This window comes from Notechis scutatus, chromosome 2 (assembly GCF_049901735.1).
Source record: "Notechis scutatus isolate UNSWTSFEM ecotype Mainland chromosome 2, rNotScu1.2, whole genome shotgun sequence".
In the NCBI taxonomy this organism is placed as follows: Eukaryota; Metazoa; Chordata; class Lepidosauria; order Squamata; family Elapidae; genus Notechis; species Notechis scutatus.
Window position 1 is genome coordinate 250,887,931 of NC_142010.1, and position 21,397 is coordinate 250,909,327.

The 21,397-nt window shown below is 38.8% G+C and overlaps 1 protein-coding gene across 2 annotated transcripts in view; it reads right to left on the reverse strand.

The window, feature by feature from the left end:
• MALT1 (MALT1 paracaspase) overlaps positions 1-21,397 on the reverse strand; it is a 51,369-nt gene that overhangs the window by 12,774 nt on the left and 17,198 nt on the right. Inside the window, exons 6-13 of one of the 2 annotated variants that reach the window (XM_026666364.2) lie at positions 21,067-21,163; positions 18,539-18,571; positions 18,173-18,199; positions 15,088-15,117; positions 11,366-11,569; positions 4,955-5,132; positions 3,600-3,674; positions 1,579-1,706 (exon numbers count right to left, since the gene is read on the reverse strand). In XM_026666364.2, coding sequence (XP_026522149.2) covers positions 1,579-1,706; positions 3,600-3,674; positions 4,955-5,132; positions 11,366-11,569; positions 15,088-15,117; positions 18,173-18,199; positions 18,539-18,571; positions 21,067-21,163 — 772 coding nt within the window. The remainder of the gene's footprint in view (positions 1-1,578; positions 1,707-3,599; positions 3,675-4,954; positions 5,133-11,365; positions 11,570-15,087; positions 15,118-18,172; positions 18,200-18,538; positions 18,572-21,066; positions 21,164-21,397) is intronic. The other variant, XM_026666366.2, reaches the window with a different exon arrangement.

Consider the following 21,397-nt stretch of genomic DNA (forward strand, 5'->3'; position numbering starts at 1 on the left):
TTAGTACCCAACTCCTTAATTTTCTGGGATTATCAGAGAAATTAATTCTAGTAAAAAAATGGCACCAAAATACAGCAGACTATAAAACAATAGTTGTGACCAGCTGCAGAAACTATATAAAAGAGCAAAGTTAGAGGTATTTCCTTCTCCAATCCTCTCTTACTCTGCCAAAAAAAAATCAACTTCAAATAAATGAAGGCACATTAAACATTTTTCATAATGCTGGCAGCAAATTCTCCAACAGGCTTCATTTTTGTTTACAAAAGCTGCAAAAAGGGATGGTTTTGAATAGAAAAATGACAGATGCACGCTTCACTAATTCTTTCTCTGCCAATAATGTTTCCACCGAAATTGCACCGTTCCCCCAGGCTGTTTTACTCAAAGGCTTCCAAATGCTTGTTTAAAATGTGTATCTGTATTCCAATATGGCAAAAATCCATTTGATCGACAACCCTCCAGGTTGATAAAGAAACAAGTAAACTTATATAAATGAGGCATACCTGCTGATTCCCTAGCTTTTCCCAAACTTAATCTCTTGTTGTAGAACCAAATAATGAAACATCAAGCTAAGCTATGCGAAAGAATTGCTCTTATGTGTGACAATTGTAACTAGTAATTCAGATATAGGGAAGAATTTATGAACTGATCAAAACTGAAATATACAGTAATTTCCTGGAGTGCACTCTTGTACATCAATAGTGGGTTTGTTTCTGGTCCACAAAACATTGCCAATAAAACCCTTGCTTATAATTTTCCTTGTAAGTAGAGTATATAAAATATGGGTAGTCCTCACTTAACGACAGACAACTCAAGTCACTAAGTGACATCATAAAGTATGATGTCATATGACTGCGCCATCTTACAATGGCATTTTTGGTATTTCTGACTGGTGAGGTGAATCTCATATGGTTGTTAAACATGTCATATGGCAGGGGTGTCAAACTCGGTTTCATTTGAGGGCTACATCAGGGTTGTGTTTGACTTCGGGGGGGGCGGGGAGGTGTGGCCAGGGAGATGTGTCACTCATCAAGGCTCCGTTGTCGGCCGTGGCGGCCTTGTATAGCTCTCTGCCAGAGAAAACAGAGCTTGGGGAGGCCTCCTGCAGCCCTCTGCCAGCGAAAACGGAGCTCAACCGTGCACAGGCGGCTGTCATGGCCAGCTCCATTTTCACTGGCAGAGGCACCTGGGCCACACCTTCACTGTTTCCAAGGCAGCCCACGGGCCAGATCTAAGCACCCCGCAGGCCTTGAGTTTGACATCCCTGTCATATGGTTAGTATTTAAGACTTTTCACCAGCTTCCCCATTGACTTAGCATGTCCGAAGTCAGCGGTGAAGTTTGCAAATGGCAATCACGTGACCATGGGATGATGTGATGTCATAATTGCAATCCAGTTGCCACACACCTGAATTGTAACCCCATGACCACTGCAACAGCTACAATAATAGAACAGGTCATAAGTTACAGCTCAGGGCTGTCATGTCTTTAAAATTGTCACTGGACATGCAATTGTTAAGCAAGGACTATTGTACAATTAATCCATCAACATCCCTCTTTATTTCTGGTAGGTTTTTCTCACCTTCCGCCACACCATCCAGCAGCACAGTAATTTTCTTGTCCTCCAATAAGCGTTCCTTCAAAAACTTCATGAAAATCCCATTGGCCAATCCAGACTGCTGAATTTCAAAAGCTTCTGCCCCTTGGCACCTTGACAATATGTAGACAGTATGTTAGCACCGTAGATGGACAGGCATCTGTATCATGCAGCATCTAAACTACTAAGGTTAAACTTCTGAGGTAGAGTTGCTTTGGATGGTGCAGCAGGAATATTTCTAATTGTTCAAATTGATCAGACAGAGTGAAAAGAATTTAATGTGTCAACAAGCCACAGGGCATCAAATGGACTCTTTCAATGGATGTGTTGTGATCCACCAGCAGCCTGCAGAGCTGGTAGCAGAGTTTGACAGTGGGGAGGAACATGGGCCAGCCCAAAAGTCTGGGGAGGACTTGGATGAGGGCTCTGCATCCAATACAGAGATGGGGCCCGGGCCATCTGGGAGTTATGTGCTGACTCCAGAGCCTCTAGAATCTGACAGCAGCGAGGCAGAGGAACAGGGGAAGCCTGAGCGCATGCACAGAGCTGCAAGAAGACAAGAACAGTTAAGACAAAAAGGGCGACTCGGGAGTAAGGCTTGGAGGTGATTGGCCTTCCTATAAGACATAAAGGAGGAGCAAAGGGACATGAACCTTTTCAGGAAGCAGCTTTGTTTGTACTAGTCAGTTTGAAGCCTGAAGCTCCATGTTGAATTTGTGCTCTGTTTGTACAACTAATTGGCAATTTAGTCGTTGGCAGCATTTCAAGAAAGATAAGGTGTGTACTTATCAGACTTATCCCAAAGGACTTTGGCAGACTTCTGTGGGACTATTTACAAACTGTTTGAGACTCATTACGTGCTGTGAATGACTATAATTCACAGCCGTTGAAATAAAACAAAAGGTTTTTGGGACTAACACGTGTTTGTTTATGTCTCAGGAAGCCTTGGTCAGAACAGGATGGATGGATGGATGAATGGACAGATGGACAGACTGTGCAGGCCAGCTTCATTCTTCACAGTGACCATTTGGCACACTGGGAAAAAGTCTCTGCAAAAACCTATCTACAGATAACAGTATTTCTTCCTGAGGTGGAAGCCAATGATGGCCCTTCCCACCTATATATTGGCTCATAAGACAAATGAGCAACCATGGTGTCAGAGGACATAGCAGCCAAGTCTGAAAAAAACAGTCCTCCAGGTTCTGAGAACCAACAATTTCTATAAACAGGACCTCATCTGGATTCAAGCCCAGCTCTTGTCATGGATACATTATGTGGCCTTAAGAAATGTCCCTCCATTTTTCTTCCCTCAGAGAAGAATAATAGCTGCTATTTAGAATTCAGGGGATTTCTCAGCGTAGCCGAGACTTATTGTGTTCTTTTCTTCACCACAGGGGGAAAACAATTTAGGTAGTAAGATGTCTCACACTGAACTAAATGCAGTCTCCTCAGTCTTAAAAGCAAGTTTTTCATCATGTGGCTAAGAAGATGCTAACATTCAGATCAACAAGTATAGCCAGTTTTTTCTTTTGCAAGGAAGAGATGAGACTTATGGGTTTAATATTTCAATATTTTATAATATTGAAAATCATGTCCATGACTCAGTAACAGAGGAATAAAACATCTCTTGATGCCCATTCACAGTTTAAGTCAGAGGTCTCCAAACCTGGCAACTTTAAGACTTGTGGACTTCCACTCCCAGAATTCTCCAGCCAGCTATGCCAGCTATGCTGGCTGGAGAATTCTGGGAGTTGAAGTCCACAAGTTTGGAGACCTCTGATTTAAACTGTGAAAGTCCACAAGTTTGGAGACCTCTGATTTAAACAGTGAAAGTTTGTAGACCTCTGGCTTAAATAAATGAATAAATGAATAAAACAGATTTTAACCTCTAACATGGTCAGAATCTTATCCATATAACACTCAAAATAATAGAGATTATTATTAGTTAGAAATTAAAATAAGTTACCATACTTCTAAAAAATAAATACTTTAATAGCTATTCTTACGTGGCATATCCAAAAACAATGTTAGCTGTAACTTTCAGGGCATCCAAGACGAGAACGGTATTGTCATATTCGTTCCTTCAATAAACACAAGAATCAGAATGATCAAAAAAGAATAGAATCAGAATAGAATATTCCAACAAGAATAGAACAATTAATGTTTTTTATGACTCCTGCATATTGTTATTTTTTTTTTCTAAATCTTTTTCTTTCACTCCCTTGGAAGAATCTGCCAATGGATACTTAGGCAAAAGTGTGAAGTGCTTCTATCAGCTTGGTAAACAATTCATGCTGGTTTTTTTTAATTAAAGGAGAAAATGAAGGCAAGTCTTGAAGAACAGGACTGGAATCTAAAATTCAGTCTTTTAAGCCATTTGATATATGCTACAATCTTTGGATGTGTTGATATATATATAGCAAAGACCCAAAACTCTCTTTGAGCCAATGAAGAAAAGAGATTTACAAATATCTTGGACAATCACATAATTAAACAAAAATGCCTCCGGATTAGTTATACTATGCTGAAAATACTAGAAGACTGGCTTTTGGAAGCAATAGGATAATTCCAATTTTATTTAAGAAAGAGATTTTCGTCTCACTTAGTGCTTGCTTCACTTCTACACCCTTATAAATCCTTTTCCATTATGCATTTATCATTCTTCTATATATCAGACAGCAGCTGGTTGAATAGCCAGCTACCTCACCATTTCATTGTCTGGTTAAAATACTGCTACAATCTATTTTTATTGAACTGGTGTCCTAGACAGCTTGGTGCAACCACTCATGTCTAGTTTACCACAGTATCCACAATGTCCTTGAAGGCACGGTTCAGAAACTTCAACTAATTTGGAATGCCACTGTTATTGTGGCATTCATAGGTGGAGTCATATTATCCTTGATCTGACTGCTCTCTGTATAGTTGACTGAACAGCACTGGTCTTCAGAACTTAACATAGAATAACTGGGTTAGAAGGGAACTTGGAGGTCTTCTAGTCCAACTCCTTGCTTGAGCAGAAGACTTGTACCATTCCAGATAAATACTTGTCCAATCTCTTCTTGAAAACTGCCCAGGAAATATTTCTTTAAAGGAGACTATTTGTAGCTCAGGGTTGAAATGAAGAGGTCCTTGTGTCAAGTGCAGAGTGCATCAAGGCCCCCTTCTTTTTATTCTGTATTATTCTGTATTTGTTTTGAAAACAAAGTTAAAAAAAAATAATTTCCCAAGAATTGGAAAATTGTGAAACACGTATTTAGCTAGCTGATTTAACAGGCTTCTTTCTGTAGCATTCATACAGCTATGTATCTTGGGCCCTGAATTATCGGGATTGAATTCTTAATGGATGAAAGCAATATCATACCGCTTTCTGCACATATCCAGTAAAAATACATTGAGGCCAGTATCTTTTTCTTGCATCAGTTTGAGGATGTTTTGTACACATAGACAGTTTGCAGCTCGATAGGGATTTGGAGCATCAATAGGAACCATAAAACTATTACCATAATTTTCATAGCCATGCCCAGCATAATATAATAGACCTGGCGGGAGAAAACCAAAACACATTTAAGAATTGTACTAAGCAAGATTGCTAAGCAACACAATTTATTTAATTTCCCTGCTAACAAACAAGGAATCTAGGTTGAGATATTAGGATAAGGACCTATTTCAACTGGTTATAAAGGAAATTTAATGCAGCCTTCATACCCCAACATAGGGTTGCATGAGTTTAAGGATGTTTTGCATTGAACCTCAGTGCCCATAATGCCCAGATATCACTGCTGCTCTAACACCATCATAGGGAGCCTCTGTGGCACATATGTGAGAGTGCAGTATAGCAGGCTACTTCTGCTGGCTGCCAGCTGCCTACAATTTGGCAGTTCAAATCCCACCAGGCTTAAGGTTGACTCAGCCTTCCATCCTTCCGAGGTGAGTAAAATGAGGAACCAGACTGTTGGGGGCAATAGACTGACTCTATAAACGGCTTAGAGAGGGCTGTAAAGCACTGTAAAGCGGTATATAAGTCTAAGTGCTATTGCTATTTTCCCTTGATTCCTTTCAGAGCGCAAGGAATATTCATTCAATTAAACAAAAGTCTGTAGAGGTTCTCAGTCATCCAGGCCATGGTTGTCCCAAAGGTGCTTTTTCAGAAGGCAACTGGACTTCCTTGTTTTTTCGCCTCTCATCCAAGAAGATTCTTCAGCTCTAACAGGATAGTGGGGAATGGAAGGATTTATATTCCTTGCAGACAGCTGGTCATTTGCATTCTTTTAGAGGGTCCTTGAAGCATTTGCAGGTTTATCTGTGTTCTCAGGGTCACCTGAGTAGTGCTCCTACGACCCTCTAAAAGGATGCAAATGACCAGCTGTCTGCAAGGAATATAAATCCTTCCATTCCCCACTATCCTGTCAGAGCTGAAGAAGCTTCTTGGATGAGAGGCGAAAAAACAAGGAAGTCCAGTTGCCTCCTGAAAAAGCACCTTTGAGACACTCAATTAAACAAATAATAAGTCAGAAAAATACAGAAAAATACAATGCGGAAGCAAATCACTTCCGTATTGTGGTTAAGAAATCTGCCTGCAAATATCTGTTAAGTGCCCAAGAGTCAAACTTATTTTGACAAAAATGCTTCTCGAAAGGAAGCGGTGTTGTATTTTTACTTTTTTTTCCTAAACAATGTAACTTGAATAAATGGAAGAGAAAGCTACTGAGTCTTTTATATATATATAAAGTATTTTTATATATATATATTTTTATATATATATATATATATATTTTTATATATATATATATTTTTATATTTTTATATATATATATATAAAAATAGTATTTTTACTATTTTATATAAAAATAGTACTATTTTACTATTTTATATAAAAATAGTATTTTTATATATATTATATATATATATATATATATATATATATATATATATATATATATATATATATATATATATATATATATATATATATATATATATATATATATAGCTATAACCTGTATAAAATTTCATGGGTTTTGGAGAAGTTTACTTAATATTCGGTTGTGCAAAACATTTTTTGTTAAATAATCTCTAGATAACATCATGATATGGCCTCTGAAGAGCCCATGATAACAAATATGTTTCTCTTTCTGCCGGGTTTGGATTTTCCTAGGTTGTGACCTAGAACTTTCAAAATATTTGATTACAATATTAAAATATTGTCTTACATCTACCTGGCCCACCAGGACAGGAAGACAGGGCGTGCTATGGGTTTCATTGATTAGGGATTGCCATCTAGTGGGGCCATGAAAATGGACCTTCTCGGTGGTGGCCCCTTCTTTATGGAGCTTCATTCCCCCTGAGGTATGGTTGGCCCCTATCCTATTGCTTTTCTGAAAAGTCTTAAAAAGGGCCTGGGGCCTACGAATGGAGAGGGACCTGATCAAGTGGCTGATTTCATTGTGTTGTTGCTGTCACAGGAAGTGGGGGATGGATTTTTTAAAATGAATGTTATTATGCCATGGATTTTAAAAAATTTTGTAAGCCATCTGTAGTTACCTATGTGTGAGTTGGGTGGGTATACAAATTCGATCTAAAAATAAATAAATAAAAACACACCAGGGACACCAAGTTAATGGATTCAAGTGTTCTGACCCAAGCCTCATTCAAAGCAAATAAACACAAAAAGCAAACCTTTTAAATGTATCTCTGTGAATTCTGTTCATTCACAGCAAAGAGTAATTAAAACTAATTGTCCCAGATAAGAGCAAGGTTTCAAGGTTATGAAAGGCTGCCAAGAATACAAGATTAACTGCAGAGAAATATTCCAAACCAAAAATCTTCAAACACGAACCAGAACAGACAGGATTTCCATGAGAACTTGAAGTTGAAAGAACTTCTTTGCTTCCTGCAAAGAAGCCAACCCCGAAGGCTGGCTTTTATCCCTTATGGGAGGGGCCATCACCTTCCAGCCTTACTCCCGAGTCTCCCGTGCTGCTTCAGCTGCTCTTTCCTTCGAGCAGCCCTGCGCGCATGTGCACTGAGCACAGGCACCCCGGGGTTCTCTTCATCACTGCTACCAGACTCCACAAGCTCCGAAGGTAGCACCCTGCTCTCCGATAGCCCTGGCCCCATCCCTACATCACACGCAGGCCTCTCATCCGAGTCCTCACTCTCAGAGACCTCAGTCATCCGCACCTGCTGCCAACAAAGCACAACAACAAGCATGCATGAGCCTGATCGTCCAAGCAACTGCAACATCCCATTGAGAGCCGCAAGGGATCTGAATGTTCCTGACAAGCCACGGCTAAAAAGGATTGTCCAAGAATGCTATGGTCTGAAACGCTGTGAGTGCTATTACAATAAATCTTCTTGTCAGAGCGATTGTTGGCTCAGCCACATGAAGAGCGAAAGGCATTCTGAACGTCTGATCGGGAGGAACTAAGTGAATCAAGCATTAAGCATCTGATCTATGGGAAAGCTGCGTATATAACCTCTCCACATTGTGTGCTAGCATCCATTGTGGAGACACGTCCAACATGAATCAACGCATGACTATATTTGTATACTATTAGGAGCTGGGCTCTTCCTATCCTGGCCTGGTGAAGAGCATTTGTCATGACAACTGTGAAAAATAAAACACTGGTGAGATTTCAGAGACGGGCATTTTTCAATCAGTTCGAAAAAGTAGTAGGCCCGTAAGAGGTGATTTGCCCACAGCCTCTTCATTTAAAAGATGGAGCGATGACAAAAAGAACATGAGAGAGAGGCGCACTGGGTAGAGGACACCATGCTTAATTAAACAGATTCAGCAAAAGACGTTTTCACATGCATACTCAAAATGAATAGGAAAAAATGTACAGCCTGAAGGCCGCATTCCAACTTGAAAACACTAGACCGCATGGTGGGAAGATCAAAGTCAAATCAAAATGTATTTAATTAGAAACACATTGGATAAGAGTTGGAAGGACTGGGGCAATCTAACCCCTTAACAGGACCTACCAGAGTCCCTTGGCAACTTGACTAGCGGACTTCATTCCCGGAGTTCTGGGAGTTGTAGTCGCTAATCTAAAGTGCTTAGGCAGGAAACCCTACACCACTTCAGACAAATGGTTATCCAATCTCTTCTTTAAAACTTCCAGGGTTGGGACTGTCACAACCTCTGGAGACAAATTGTTCCACTGGTTAATTGTTCTGTCAGGAAATTTCTCCTTAGCTCTAAATTGCTTCTGTCCTTGATTAGTTTCCACCCATTGCTTCTTGTCCTGCCCTCAGGTGCTTTGGAGAATAGCTTGACTCCCTCTTCTTTGTGGCAGCCCCTGAGATATTGGAAGACTGCTATCACGTCACCCCTAGTCTTTTTTTCCCCATCAGACTAGAGTAGACATACTCAGTTCCAGCAACTGTTCTTTATATGTTTTAGCCTCCAGTCCTCTAATCATCTTTGTTGCTCTTCTCTGCAGTCTTTCTAGAGGCTCAACATCTTTTTTACAGTGTGGCGACCAAAACTGGATCCAGTATTCCAAGTCTGGCCTTACCAAGGCATTATGAATAAAATGTATTTATTTATAAATGGGCTTTTCAAAGTTTATAACTGATAAATATGTTGAACTCCATTGTCATGTTTTAAGGCAGATTTCTTAGGTGCTTCCTAGTAGCATTATTTAGATTCTAAGCATGAATCAGTTTAAAATTCAGTGCCCAAGCATAGTTACTTAAGATGAAGAGCAAGCATCTTGACAAGATCTAAAGGACTACTTGAAATTCAGTGAACACCGAGGCGCCCAATGTGGCAGATCTACTTTGGAAATGATCAAAAAAGTTAACACTGACTGAAAGAGTCTTGGGGGCTTCAGAAAGGATCCGGACAAAATGTAATGGCCACACCATCACATAAAATCAATGTAAGAAGGACTTTGCAAATACTAAAATATAAATTGAAGATAATAGTTACTTTAAAAAAGAAGTAATTTAAGAAAGTAAACAATAATAAAGCTTCATGCTATTTAGCAATAGCGCCTGGACTTATATATACCACTTCACAGTGCTTTACAGCCCTCTCTAAGCAGTTTTACAGACTCAACCTATTGCCCCCAACAATCTGGCTCCTCATTTCACCCACCTCGGAAGGATGGAAGGCTGAGTCAACCTTGAGCCTGGTGGGATTCGAACTATCAAATTGCAGTCAGCCGGCAGTCAGCAGAGGTAACCTGCAGAGCAGCACTCTTAACCGCTGTGCCACCATGGCTCATTATGATTAAAAGTTAAGAGACAGGCTCACAATAAAAGGGTCAGGTCAGAAAAAAATTATAAACCAGGATCCAATCTGGGTCAGTCACTGAGACCAGAGGTTTAGTCTTCCAAGCTTTCAGGCTCATTAAGCTCCCTGAGGATGGACTCCGGCACAAAGCCTGAAAGCTCGGAAGACTAAACCTCAGTGACCAACCCAGATTGGATCCTGGAACATTATCCAGGGACACATATATTTGCCTTCATTTATAATTCATCAACCAGATAGAGACACAGATTAAATGGCCTCTCATCTGTACAGGGAATGTAGCCGCAGTCTGCATTTGTGCCTAGAGGAAGGCCCGGGATACATCCTTGCTATAAATTTTGGACAGGAATATTCCTGGAATATGCAATAAGAGGATTGTCCAAGCCACTTGCTGAATGGAAGTTTCACACGTTGAACTTCAGCCATATTCAGTGCCAATTTAATGAAGGTGGCATTATCTACAGATTCTCTACTGTATACAGGTAGACCTCATTTAACAATCAGTCACTTGGCAACTGTTCCAAGTTGTGACAGATCCTCCCAAATATTACTGTCAACCTGGTTCTTGAGTTCCAATGGCTGCACACAACCCCATGGTCACATGACCTCATTTTGGGGGTTTGACAACTGGTTCCAATAGCTGGTTCCACCAGAGGTGGGCTGCTGCAGGTTCAGACCGGTTCGCCCGAACCCCTTGTTCTGATTCTGCGGGGTTCGGATAACTGGCAAATTGGACCACTGGCTGGCCCCTCCCCCCTGTTTTTCAGGCCATTATCGACTGTTTTTTGGGAAAAACAGGCCAAAAATGGGCAGGGGTGGGACTAGCCAGTGATTGGATTAGCCCCAACCAGCTGAATCCTACCTGTTCCTTTGAGGCAAATGGCCAGGAGGCAGGGCTGGGTGTGATGAGTGACATTATCCATCCAGTCACATGACCAACTGGCCATGCCTACCCAGAGAACTGATTATTAAAAAATTTGCACCATTCCATGGCCATGTGACTGTGATTTATGATATTTTTGGTTGGTTTCTCCCCCCCAAAAACACCCCTGGGACAATTCTGGGCTCCATTATGATTCGATTAACAACAACCATGTGTGGTTAATGGCCACTTTATTTACTTAAGAACCATGGCATTAGCATCTACCATAAAAAAGTCATAAAATTAAAACTGGTCACACAATTTCCTTGACTTACAACATCATGACTTGCCACAGAAATTCTGGGCTCCATTATGATCATAAGTCGAGGGCTACCTGTATGTTTCGGGTAGTCCTGGACTTACAACCAATGTAACATAAATTTCTTATGTATTTTATAAAGTGATGTTTTTTGTTTACTTTATTAGAATCAGAGTATCACCGTGCTAGAAAAAGCTGTTTATGCTATCCAGTCCAATTCCCTCCTCACTGCAGAAATTCAGATTCAACCAAATAAGGTAACTGTGAAAGATACATTCTGGCAATCAAAGTGAAGCTTGTCTTGACTGGCCACCAAATCACAAACTCTTACCATAGACACCTTTGTCCAGGAGCAGTAAGAATTCATCCACTGCATTCCTCATCTCAGGTTCCGTCAGATCCAGCAAGGAGACCACTTTGAAGTCCAACTGCCTCAGCAAGTTGGTCAGCTCATAAACGTCAACTAATGGAGCCTTGAGCTTGGGATGGTTATAGTAGCTCATGTTCCCCATCAGTAGTGCCACTTTATCTACTGCTACAAAGGGAGAAAACAAAGCAAGTTTCTAAATAGTTTTTCCATCGTTATGCATGCAAGGAAATTAACATGCATGACAACTCATAGGCAGACTTCATGGTATCTTATATATAAGTAACTCCTCATTAAAAAATGTGTAATGAAGCCTACTTAGGGAGAAGGAGGCAAAGCAAGTTAATATCAACTGCAGAAGCAAGGGCAAACATTAGTCCAAGGTTTGATTCAAGTTCAACTTCCTGCCTTGTTTTAACAGAACAACAGAGTTGAAAGGGACCTTAGAGGTCTTCCAGTCCAACCCCCTACTCAGGCAGGAAACCCTATCCCATTTCAGACAAATGGTTATCCAATCTCTTCTTAAAAACTTCCAGTGATGGAGCATTTACAACTTCTGGAGGCAAGTCATTCCACTGATTAATTATTCTAACTATCAGGAAAATTTTCTCCTTAGTTCTAGTTTGGTTCTCTCCTTAATTAGTTTCCATCCATTGCTTCTTGTTGTCCTGCCTTCGGGTGCTTTGGAGAATAGTTTGACTCCCTCTTTTTTGTGGCAGCCCCTGAGATATTGGAAGACTGCTATCATGTCACCCCTAGTCCTTCTTTTCATTAAACTAGACATACTCAATTCCAGCAACCATTTTTATGTTTTAGTCTCCTAATCATCTTTGTTGCTCTTGTCTGTACTCTTTCTAGAATCTCAACATCTTTTTTTTTTATATTGAGTGACCAAAACTGGCTGAAGAATTCCTAGTGTGGCCTTACCAAAGCATTAAAAAGTGATTTTGATATAATAAAAATTAATCGTTTTTCTGAAACCATTGCAAACCAATTTCTTTCCCTTGGACTTATATTTACTGTTTATCTTTGCAGCTGTAGTGATTGAACACATAGTTTATAGATGAAACACAATCTATCAAGGTTTATTTCAATGGCAGGCGTTTCATGGAGACAGAGTTAGAAATGACTGCACACTCTCAAGAGTTCAATTGTTTGGGGCGGTTAATACAACAGAGAGGGAATTAATACGGACCTATTTTGGATTTCATCCAAAGAGAAAGCATACATTAGCAAAACAGGTTGTAAACTGCCAGATGTAATACAAACAACAAACAACATGAATTGTACTTCCGGTTGGGAATTTTGCATCTTGCTTTGCAATCTCTTTATTCATGAAAATTGTGAATAGGAATTCCAGATTCTTGACTCATCTTTGAATAATCTCAGCTTTCTTGAACAGTTTTTATAGTAATGGTGGGAACATCACTTTTAAATCACATGTGCTATTAAAATATGTAGATTTTAATCCTTCCTTATTATTTATTTAGATTTATAATCCTCCTTTCTTTCAGGAATTTAAAGTAGCTTACAGGGATATCTCTCCAAAGCAGCACAATGAAAGAACTCTCATTTGACTTAATTTTTCTTTACACAAACTTGACACATACAAATTGGTACAACAGTAGAAGAAAGACTGATGGTACAAATTCTGAATTTGCAGAAGCAAATTCCATCATTGCATTTGTTTCATATAATTGCAATAGCCCAGCTAGTTTCCATTGCACTGAGGATCTCTATGTAGCACCATACAAATACTTTGCATTTTATTGTGCTAAGGAAATACACTGACCTTTTGTTGTTCATGTCTATACTTAAATAAATCCCTTGTATAAACAATGTTCTTTGCCAAGCAAAGAATCAAATTCTAATGGAACCTTTCCCAGAATGAGCTTAAACACCTTCTCTGGAAGGCCAAATTTCAAACAAAGAATAAAGCAAGAAATTAAGCTTGTCTGAATTAATTACTTAATTTAACTATTAGGAGTTCTGAAGTTAAAAGAAAGCATTTTTTAAAAAAAAATGAACTATTTTTAGACTTTAATAATTCTTCAGCAATGATGAAGGTATTACCTATAAAGGAACATGTATGGTTTAGATTTTAATGTGATTTTTGAAATTTAAGTTAAATTAAAATAAAAGTTTTAATTTAATGGGCTGCTGCAATTATTATTAAACCAATGTAGTCAGTGATGGTATTTGCTCCTGCAAATTTAGAATTTGTACCATCAGTCTTTCTCCCACAGTATATCCTTCTGGATCTGTCAACTTTGTGTAAAGAAAATTTAACTTGCATGAGAGTTCTTCCATTATGCTGCTATGGAGAGATACTCCTGTGTTGTGGCTCGGAGGTTTGAGCCTGCTTTGTCAGAGGTCGAGAACTTGGACAATGAGGAAGAGGAGGATTTGGCTCTGAGGTTTGAGCCTGCTTTGTTAGAGGATTTGGAATTGCCTTCTTCCCCAGGACTTTCCTCCTCGGCAGGACCTTCCTCCCTGATTGTGCCTCAGGTGTCGGCAGATAATCAGGAGAGCGTATCAGAGCCTCTGACTGAGGATCAAGCTGAGGAATGCTGGCTTGATGCGAGGCAACGGTGCAGGCAAAAGTGCAAGTTGCAACGTAAAAAGAAAGGACGAATCAGAGACTGAGATGAGGGACTGACACCCCCCACAGAGAATAAAAGTGGATGTGTTTGCTCTGAGAACTTGTTCGGGACAACGTGTTAATTTGTGAGAGAAGCTTCGAAAGATTCTGTGTGTGGCAATAGCTTGTGATTTATGTTCTTGCTTTATTATCGGACTTGGCAGACAGCTTGTGTGAGACTGCCAAGAACTTTCCCGGCTCAAGGAATTTAACCCTGTCATTACTGGACTTGTTTGCTTGTTTATATTCATTTGGAAATTTGGACTTCTCACCTCGTTGGCACAGGTGAGACATAACACTCCTGTAAGCTATCTTAAATTCCTGGAAGAAAGACAGAATCTAAATCTAAATAAATAATAAGGAAGTATAAATCTACATATCTAAATTTGTATACCTAGAATAGAATTTGTTTCCTTATCTGCTTACAGCTAAGCAGAGATAAAACTGGGAGGTAAGAGTCCAAATCATGGAATTATGAAGATTACTATGGTACCATAAAACATGAAATAAGGTGATTTGGATTAGATAATATATAACATGAGTAGAATATACAGATTCCATCAGACATCAATCACAAACTACAAATGCAGGATTTTCTTTTTTTAATTTACAGAATTCATTTAATTAATGGTTAAATATTGAAAATACTGATTTTTCTTTTTGTAAACTTGGCCAGAACCATATTGCTCTGTTGTTGTTGTTTTTTTGGTGTTTTTTTTTTCTTGGATAAATGAGTAATCTGGTATTGAGAAGTGAATTTGTTAGAGAACGGGAGAACTTCTGTATATCAAAAACAGGCTGAGGAAGACTTTTGTCTTGAATCAGTGTTTCTCAACCATGGCATCTTTAAAATATGTGAACTTCAACTCCCAGAATTCATAGCCATTCATATCTTAAAATTGCTAGGGTTGGGAAACACTACCTTAGATATGCATCATCTCTGTATAATAGCGGCTTGGAGCTGCTGTATTAGTGTGATAGGTGGTATTTTAATAAAATAAATAAATATTTGCCTGGCTGGAAAAAAATATATAATACTACTTACCAAACTGTCTTTCAGGTGGTTGTTCAAGATCTGTTTTGTAAAGAAAGAATGAAAAAAAAGTTTTGGACTTGCTAATGTCAATAAAATTTACAAATAATAGCAATAGCGCTTAGACTTACATACCGCTTCACAATGCTTTACAGCACTCTCTAAGCGGTTTATAGAGTCAGCATATTGCCCCCCAAGAATCTGGGTCCTCAAATGTTCCTCAGCTCTTAACACTTAACAAGGGAAATGTTTCGTGTTTTTAATTTTTTACATCCTATTCCCTGGAGTTATCCAGTTTTATTTCCTGTTGGAATTCCACTTAGGTGACTTTTAAAACTGAGCACTACTAGACTGATCTGTGTTGTAAAATTCATAAGATTATTGGATATGGATTACAGGCAGTCCACAACTTACAAAATCAAAATTGGGACCAGAATTTCTGTTGCTAAGCTGGGTGATTTTTAAGTGAGTCATGCCCAGTGGTGGGCGTGGCATGGTCGGCATGGTAGGGGAAGGATACTGTAAAATCTCCATTCTCTCCCCATCCCACTAACCTGCTTTCCAGCTCCATTCTCCTGTGCAGGGCAACAAAAGAAGACCCAGCTAATCAGCTGGGACTCGAGAGGCAGAGAATAGATGGGGGTGGGGCCAGTCAGAGGTGGTATTCCAAACTACTCAAAATTTCCACTACCGGTTCTCTTCCGCTACCGGTCAGAACCTGCTGAAAAACCACCTCTGGTCATGCCCCATTACACGTCCTTTTTTGCCAGTCTTTTTAAAGAAAAATGCTTCATTAATTAAGTGAATCACATGATTCGTAAGCAAATCTGGCTTCCCCCATTGATTTTGCTTGCCAAAAGCCAGCTGTGAAGATTGTAAATGGCAATCACATGATTCTTGGATGCTGCAAGTATTGTAAATACAGGCTGGTTGCCAAGCACTCACATTTTGATCATGTGACCATGGAGATGCTGCGATGATCATAAATACGACGATCACTCATAAGAAATTTTTTTTGGGGGGGTGCTGTTGTAACTTTGAATGGTTGTTAAACAAATGGTTGTAAGTCGAGGATTACCTGAATGCAGGTTACAAAAATAAAATTCCAATCTTCCCTACTGAAGTAATTATAATTTTCTGGGCTTGTTAGAAGTAGCTGTCTGGTTTTTTTTTTAGCGATCTTCTAGAATTATATTTTAATGTAATTAATCCATTATATTAAATAATTGAATAATTTTGGGAATTTCATGAAACGTGGGTAAAATAAAATCTGTTCAGAAAAACCATAAATGTTCCATTTATCAGGCCATTCAATGCAAACAGTCAAATAAAGGCCCCATAATAGCAATAGCACTTACTGATATTACTGCTTCACAGTGCTTTACAGCCCTCTCTAAGCGGTTTAGAGTCAGCCTATTGTCCCCCAACAATCTGGGTCCTCATTTTACCCACCTCGGAAGGAGGGAAGGCTTCAAATGGTGAGAATCGAACTCCTGGCTGTGGGCAGAGTTAGCTTGCAATACTGCATTCTAGCCACAATCTGTTTCCAACATAATTTGTGAAGCCCTCTTTTGATATTTTTATTTAATGGTGGAAAGAAATATTCCCAATAATTTCAAAATCTTGGAATTTTTTACACTTCTATTTCTAGAATGATGAAAGCAGAATTATGCTTCAAGGAATTAAAAATTGGACACTACAGCCCTACTGTTCCCAAGTGTTGCTAAACTAAGGAAACTCCTTGCAAGATCATTTACTTTCATCTTTTCAGTTATGAAAATATTCCAACAGTGCTACCCAAAGAGAACTCAGTATATAAATCAGAAATAGCTTTCTAAGCTCATTATATAAACCTAATGTAGCTTTCAGGGATTTTAATTCCTGCTTTTGAGCTAGTAAAAGATTCTTGGCCACTGGAAACTGAAAATCAGCTTCTTTGCCGGATACACGTTTTTGTTTTTCGTTGTTCTATTATTATTACTGTGCAACTTACAATGTTAATGACAAATACACACTCACAAAGACATATGATGCAAAGAAAGTGGTTCAGAACCCATAGCAATACTTGTCAAAATTCAAATATGTAAGAGAGCTGACATGATTTTTAGAGAGGGAACAAAGTGCTTAGCATAATTCTTAAAGGAAGTATCATTTGATAATTCCTTGGATTTAGCAAGCACTTGATTATATATCTGTGCTAGTTTTAGCATCTCAATCACGTGATTCATTTCATACTATCTTCACTTAGTATCTGGATTATCTTATCATATATAAATAATACCAGTGGCCCCCAACCTTTTTCGAACCAGGGACCGGTTTCATGATTATTTATTCTTCCACGGACCGGTACCTGAGTAACGTGAGACTCCACCGCCATCAGGACGGCTCTTCGTTCGAAGCCGCCCCCCCCTTCGATGAAACTAAGGCGCGAGCACCCAAACGCCGCTTTCCAACTGAAAACCCGGAAGCAACCGAAAACCCGGAAGCACTGTCGAAACAAGATGGCGGCGCCCAAGCTTTGCGGCCCGGTAAAAAATGATCCACGGACCGGTACCGGTCCGGAGACCGGTGGTTGGGGACCCCTGAATAATACAATAGCTGATATACATTAATAGCTGATACATATTTCTGATGCCCCATGGTTAAAGAACGAACAGGTATCCACCTAAGCATAGCCACTCAACAATTCAAGTCTTTAGCTACTGGAGGAGCATTCTCACAATAAGCTTAGGAGGTCAAAATAGATATGATTCAGTCTACCACATGAATAAACCAACTTATTAAACTAATCTTGTAGCATGGGCTTTCCACCCAGTATCTACTTTTAGTTTTTATAGCAGGTCAAGGAAACATTTAAAACTATTGCACAGCCTGAATAAAGACATATCCTGTAAACGTTGATTATAAATTCAATGATATGTTTAAAAGTTGAAAAAAACAATGAGCACCATTGGTAACAGTATTAATAGAAGCAAATTTCTATTAATGAGCAAAGATCCTAAAGATTTTATATATATTATCCAATGCAATATACAGTACATGAGCATACATGAAGAAAGATCTGCAGTTTTTATGTTATCCCATATAATATGCTTACCAGGTCTTACCAGGTCATTTAATTCTTCTGAAAGGGAACAAAGACAAATGAACATACAGTTTAAATAAGTATATGAAAAGGGATTTATGAGTTAACCAAAAATTAAAATTAAAAGCAGAAAGAAAACATTAAACTATTGCTCTCTTCAATGCTTACAAAGTTAGTGACAAAGAAAAGGACTAACTTGGTATAATTAGTAAAAGATGTAAAGAAGGATTGAACAACTCATGCAAGTATATGGCATCACACTGGCATTCATAGACTAATACAGCACAACATTCCATTCTAGTTACAGATCCCAGAATCACCCAATTGTCAGTATTTTAGGTTTTATCAGAAAGCTGTATGGTATTTGATTAACATTACCTTCCGTGCATTCTACTGCAATAGATTTTCCACCTTGAGTTTCAAGAGAAAAGAATGCTACAGTGAAGCTTCTGATTTTATTCGTGACAGGCAAGAATACACATAGGAGGTAAGTTATATTTGCATTTCTAACAAGTTCAGAATTACTGCATAATTCATACTTAAATGTGTGTCTGTCAAACTGAGAGAAAACTGGGTCTATTTTTTTTTGCCTGAGGATCTAATAAAGACAGGTGCATTATTCTTATGAGGATATTTAAAATTCCAAACTTGGAGGGGTGGTTTTTTTTGCAACGAATTCATAAAGGGCATACATAATGAAACATTGGAGGCATTTAAAATATCTTCTTTACTGTATATTTTTATTTTTCTAAAATCATGGAGCCAACCTCATATTTATAATGGGAGGCAAAGTCAGTTATTCTTCTGCCACTCACTGTTCAGGGATCTAAAGGGAGCTTAAGCAAATCACTTTCTCTGCAAATCACATAGAACATGAGTGTAAAATTCACGCCCCGCGGGCCGGATGCATCACTGTCTGGCCATGCCCACCCCCGGTTTAGCGAAGGGGGAAAAAGTCACTAAAGGTCACATGATGACACAGTGACACCGTAAGTTTGACACGCCTGAGATAGATATTGTAGAGGGCATGTGGAGTATAATAACAGGAGGAAGAATTGCTATCAGTGCAACAGGCAGATAAGAAGGCATCAGCCAGGATCAAGAAAATAATGAGTAAATATTTCACAAAGGCTCCTCCCTAATTCACATGAAGAAGGGAGAGAAGGGGAAATGTATTCAGACTTGCAAGATTCTATTACTATAGCTTTACAATAAAATTAGAACCAATCTACATGGCATTGGTTTCCTAGTCTGGTATACCTTGAAGAGCTGATACACCTTGAAGAGCGATCAACACTGGACACAGACTATTGAGGCTTTCAACCAATAGTGACCACAGCATATTATAAACTTAAAGGGTCTTAACAGAACAGTAAACTGTTCATAATGCAAACTACATGCAGGGTTTTACAGAAGGACAATATAATCTCAATTCTATAGCAGGTTTTGATTGTCTGCCTACTAGAAATCCAGTCTCATACAATTAGAAACTAAAAATGGAAATGAACCTGTCGTAGCCTGTCTTAAAATTAATCATATACATTTAATATACACATTATATACATATGTGTTATACTACACACAGTATTTTGCTTCATGGTGCATAATACACATTAAAAAGTAAAAAAAAAAATATTAAAATGAAAATGTATGGGTATCCTGTCCCAAAGGTGCTTTTCCAAAAGACAGCTGGACTGTCTTGGTTTTTCCTTGAAAACTTTTCGCTTCTCATCCAAGAAGCTTTTTCAGTTCTGTTCTCATCCAAGCTTCTTGGATGAGAAGTGAAACCAAGTTGCCTTTTGGAAAAGCACCATTGGAACAACTGTGACCTGGATAATTGAGAATCTTCAAACGTTATGTGTATCCTAGTTATATACCCCAGCAGAATGCAAATAGTAAATAACATTATATATTTGGTATACTAGCTCTATACCCGTGCTTCACTAAGATACTATGTGATCGGGCTTAGGTTTTGGGGAGGAAAATAAGAAAAAAAAATTCTGCCTCTGCCTACCAGCATCCATCAGTATTCATCTGGCTAGCGTCCTGACAGTGTGTGAGAGAGTTGAGGGCTGTTTGGAAACTGAAGCAGTATTTGCTGCGTGAGCAAGAAGGGGACAGCAAGGAGGTCCGCATGGCTTAACTCAACTGTTCTGTACTAAAGGTGGTTGCTGCTGTGAAACTCCTCTCCTCTGCTTGTGTTTTGCATTTGGAACAGATTTCTTTTCAGGTGGGGAGGGGGAGTAGAACTCCTTAGCATCAGAGCGTCTTAATAATAATATATGAAATACTAATGCTCTGATGGTCATTTTGAAAAATCCTTTCTTAGTGAGCACCTAGAAGCCAAGAGGAAAATACATGCCAAATTTCAAGTTTGTAGGCTTTACGATTCTGGAGATTTTGTAATGATGCGTGAATGGTATTTCACTTTTATATATATCTAGATATCCCTTTCCCACGCAGCATGAATAAACATCAGGAAATCAAGTGAATATGGTAACAGGCTTAGAAATTTGATAAACAGCACAGAAATCTTATCATTTCCCTCCCTGGGGCATAAAGTTTATCCTATGATGGTGGCAATCTTATCTCTTCTAGAAATGACATTCAGAGGAACACATAGTTTGAACAAGATTTTCTGAAGGTGAAAAAAACCTCCGTAAAATAAGTATGACTGTTACAAGAATGGCAACAGTATTGGTGTCCAGCATCAACAACTAAGAACATAACCAAGCTCAGACTTTAATTATTTTATGGAATATTTTTTTAAGATCTACAGAAAACAAGTCCTGTAATACTGCCATGTTAATTATAACCGATCCCATTAGCAATTTCTTGTGTTGATATTCCAAACTGAACTACATGCCACTTTACTGCTTCATTAAATTTACTATTAGACTTCTTACCTATAGTTACTTTCACTTTTCTGCTTTCTTCATTTTCTTGATTATTGTATACTCGACACCAATATGTTCCTTGATGTTCAATGTCCACGCAGGATACCTTCAAGAGTACCACACATTTACCAGTAAGGCATTCACCAAAGTTCATTCTTTTTATTCCAGTAATACTATCAAATACATTTCAATAAAGTTTGCATTCCGGCAGCCTGAATCTGAAGCTACAAAGGGGTCAAGCTATTTTCTAAAGCAGAAGTAGAAACTCAGTGAGGCAGAAATTCACCTTTGTTAATAGGCCATTAACCAAGGGAAGTACTAATACCACTCTATAAAGCCT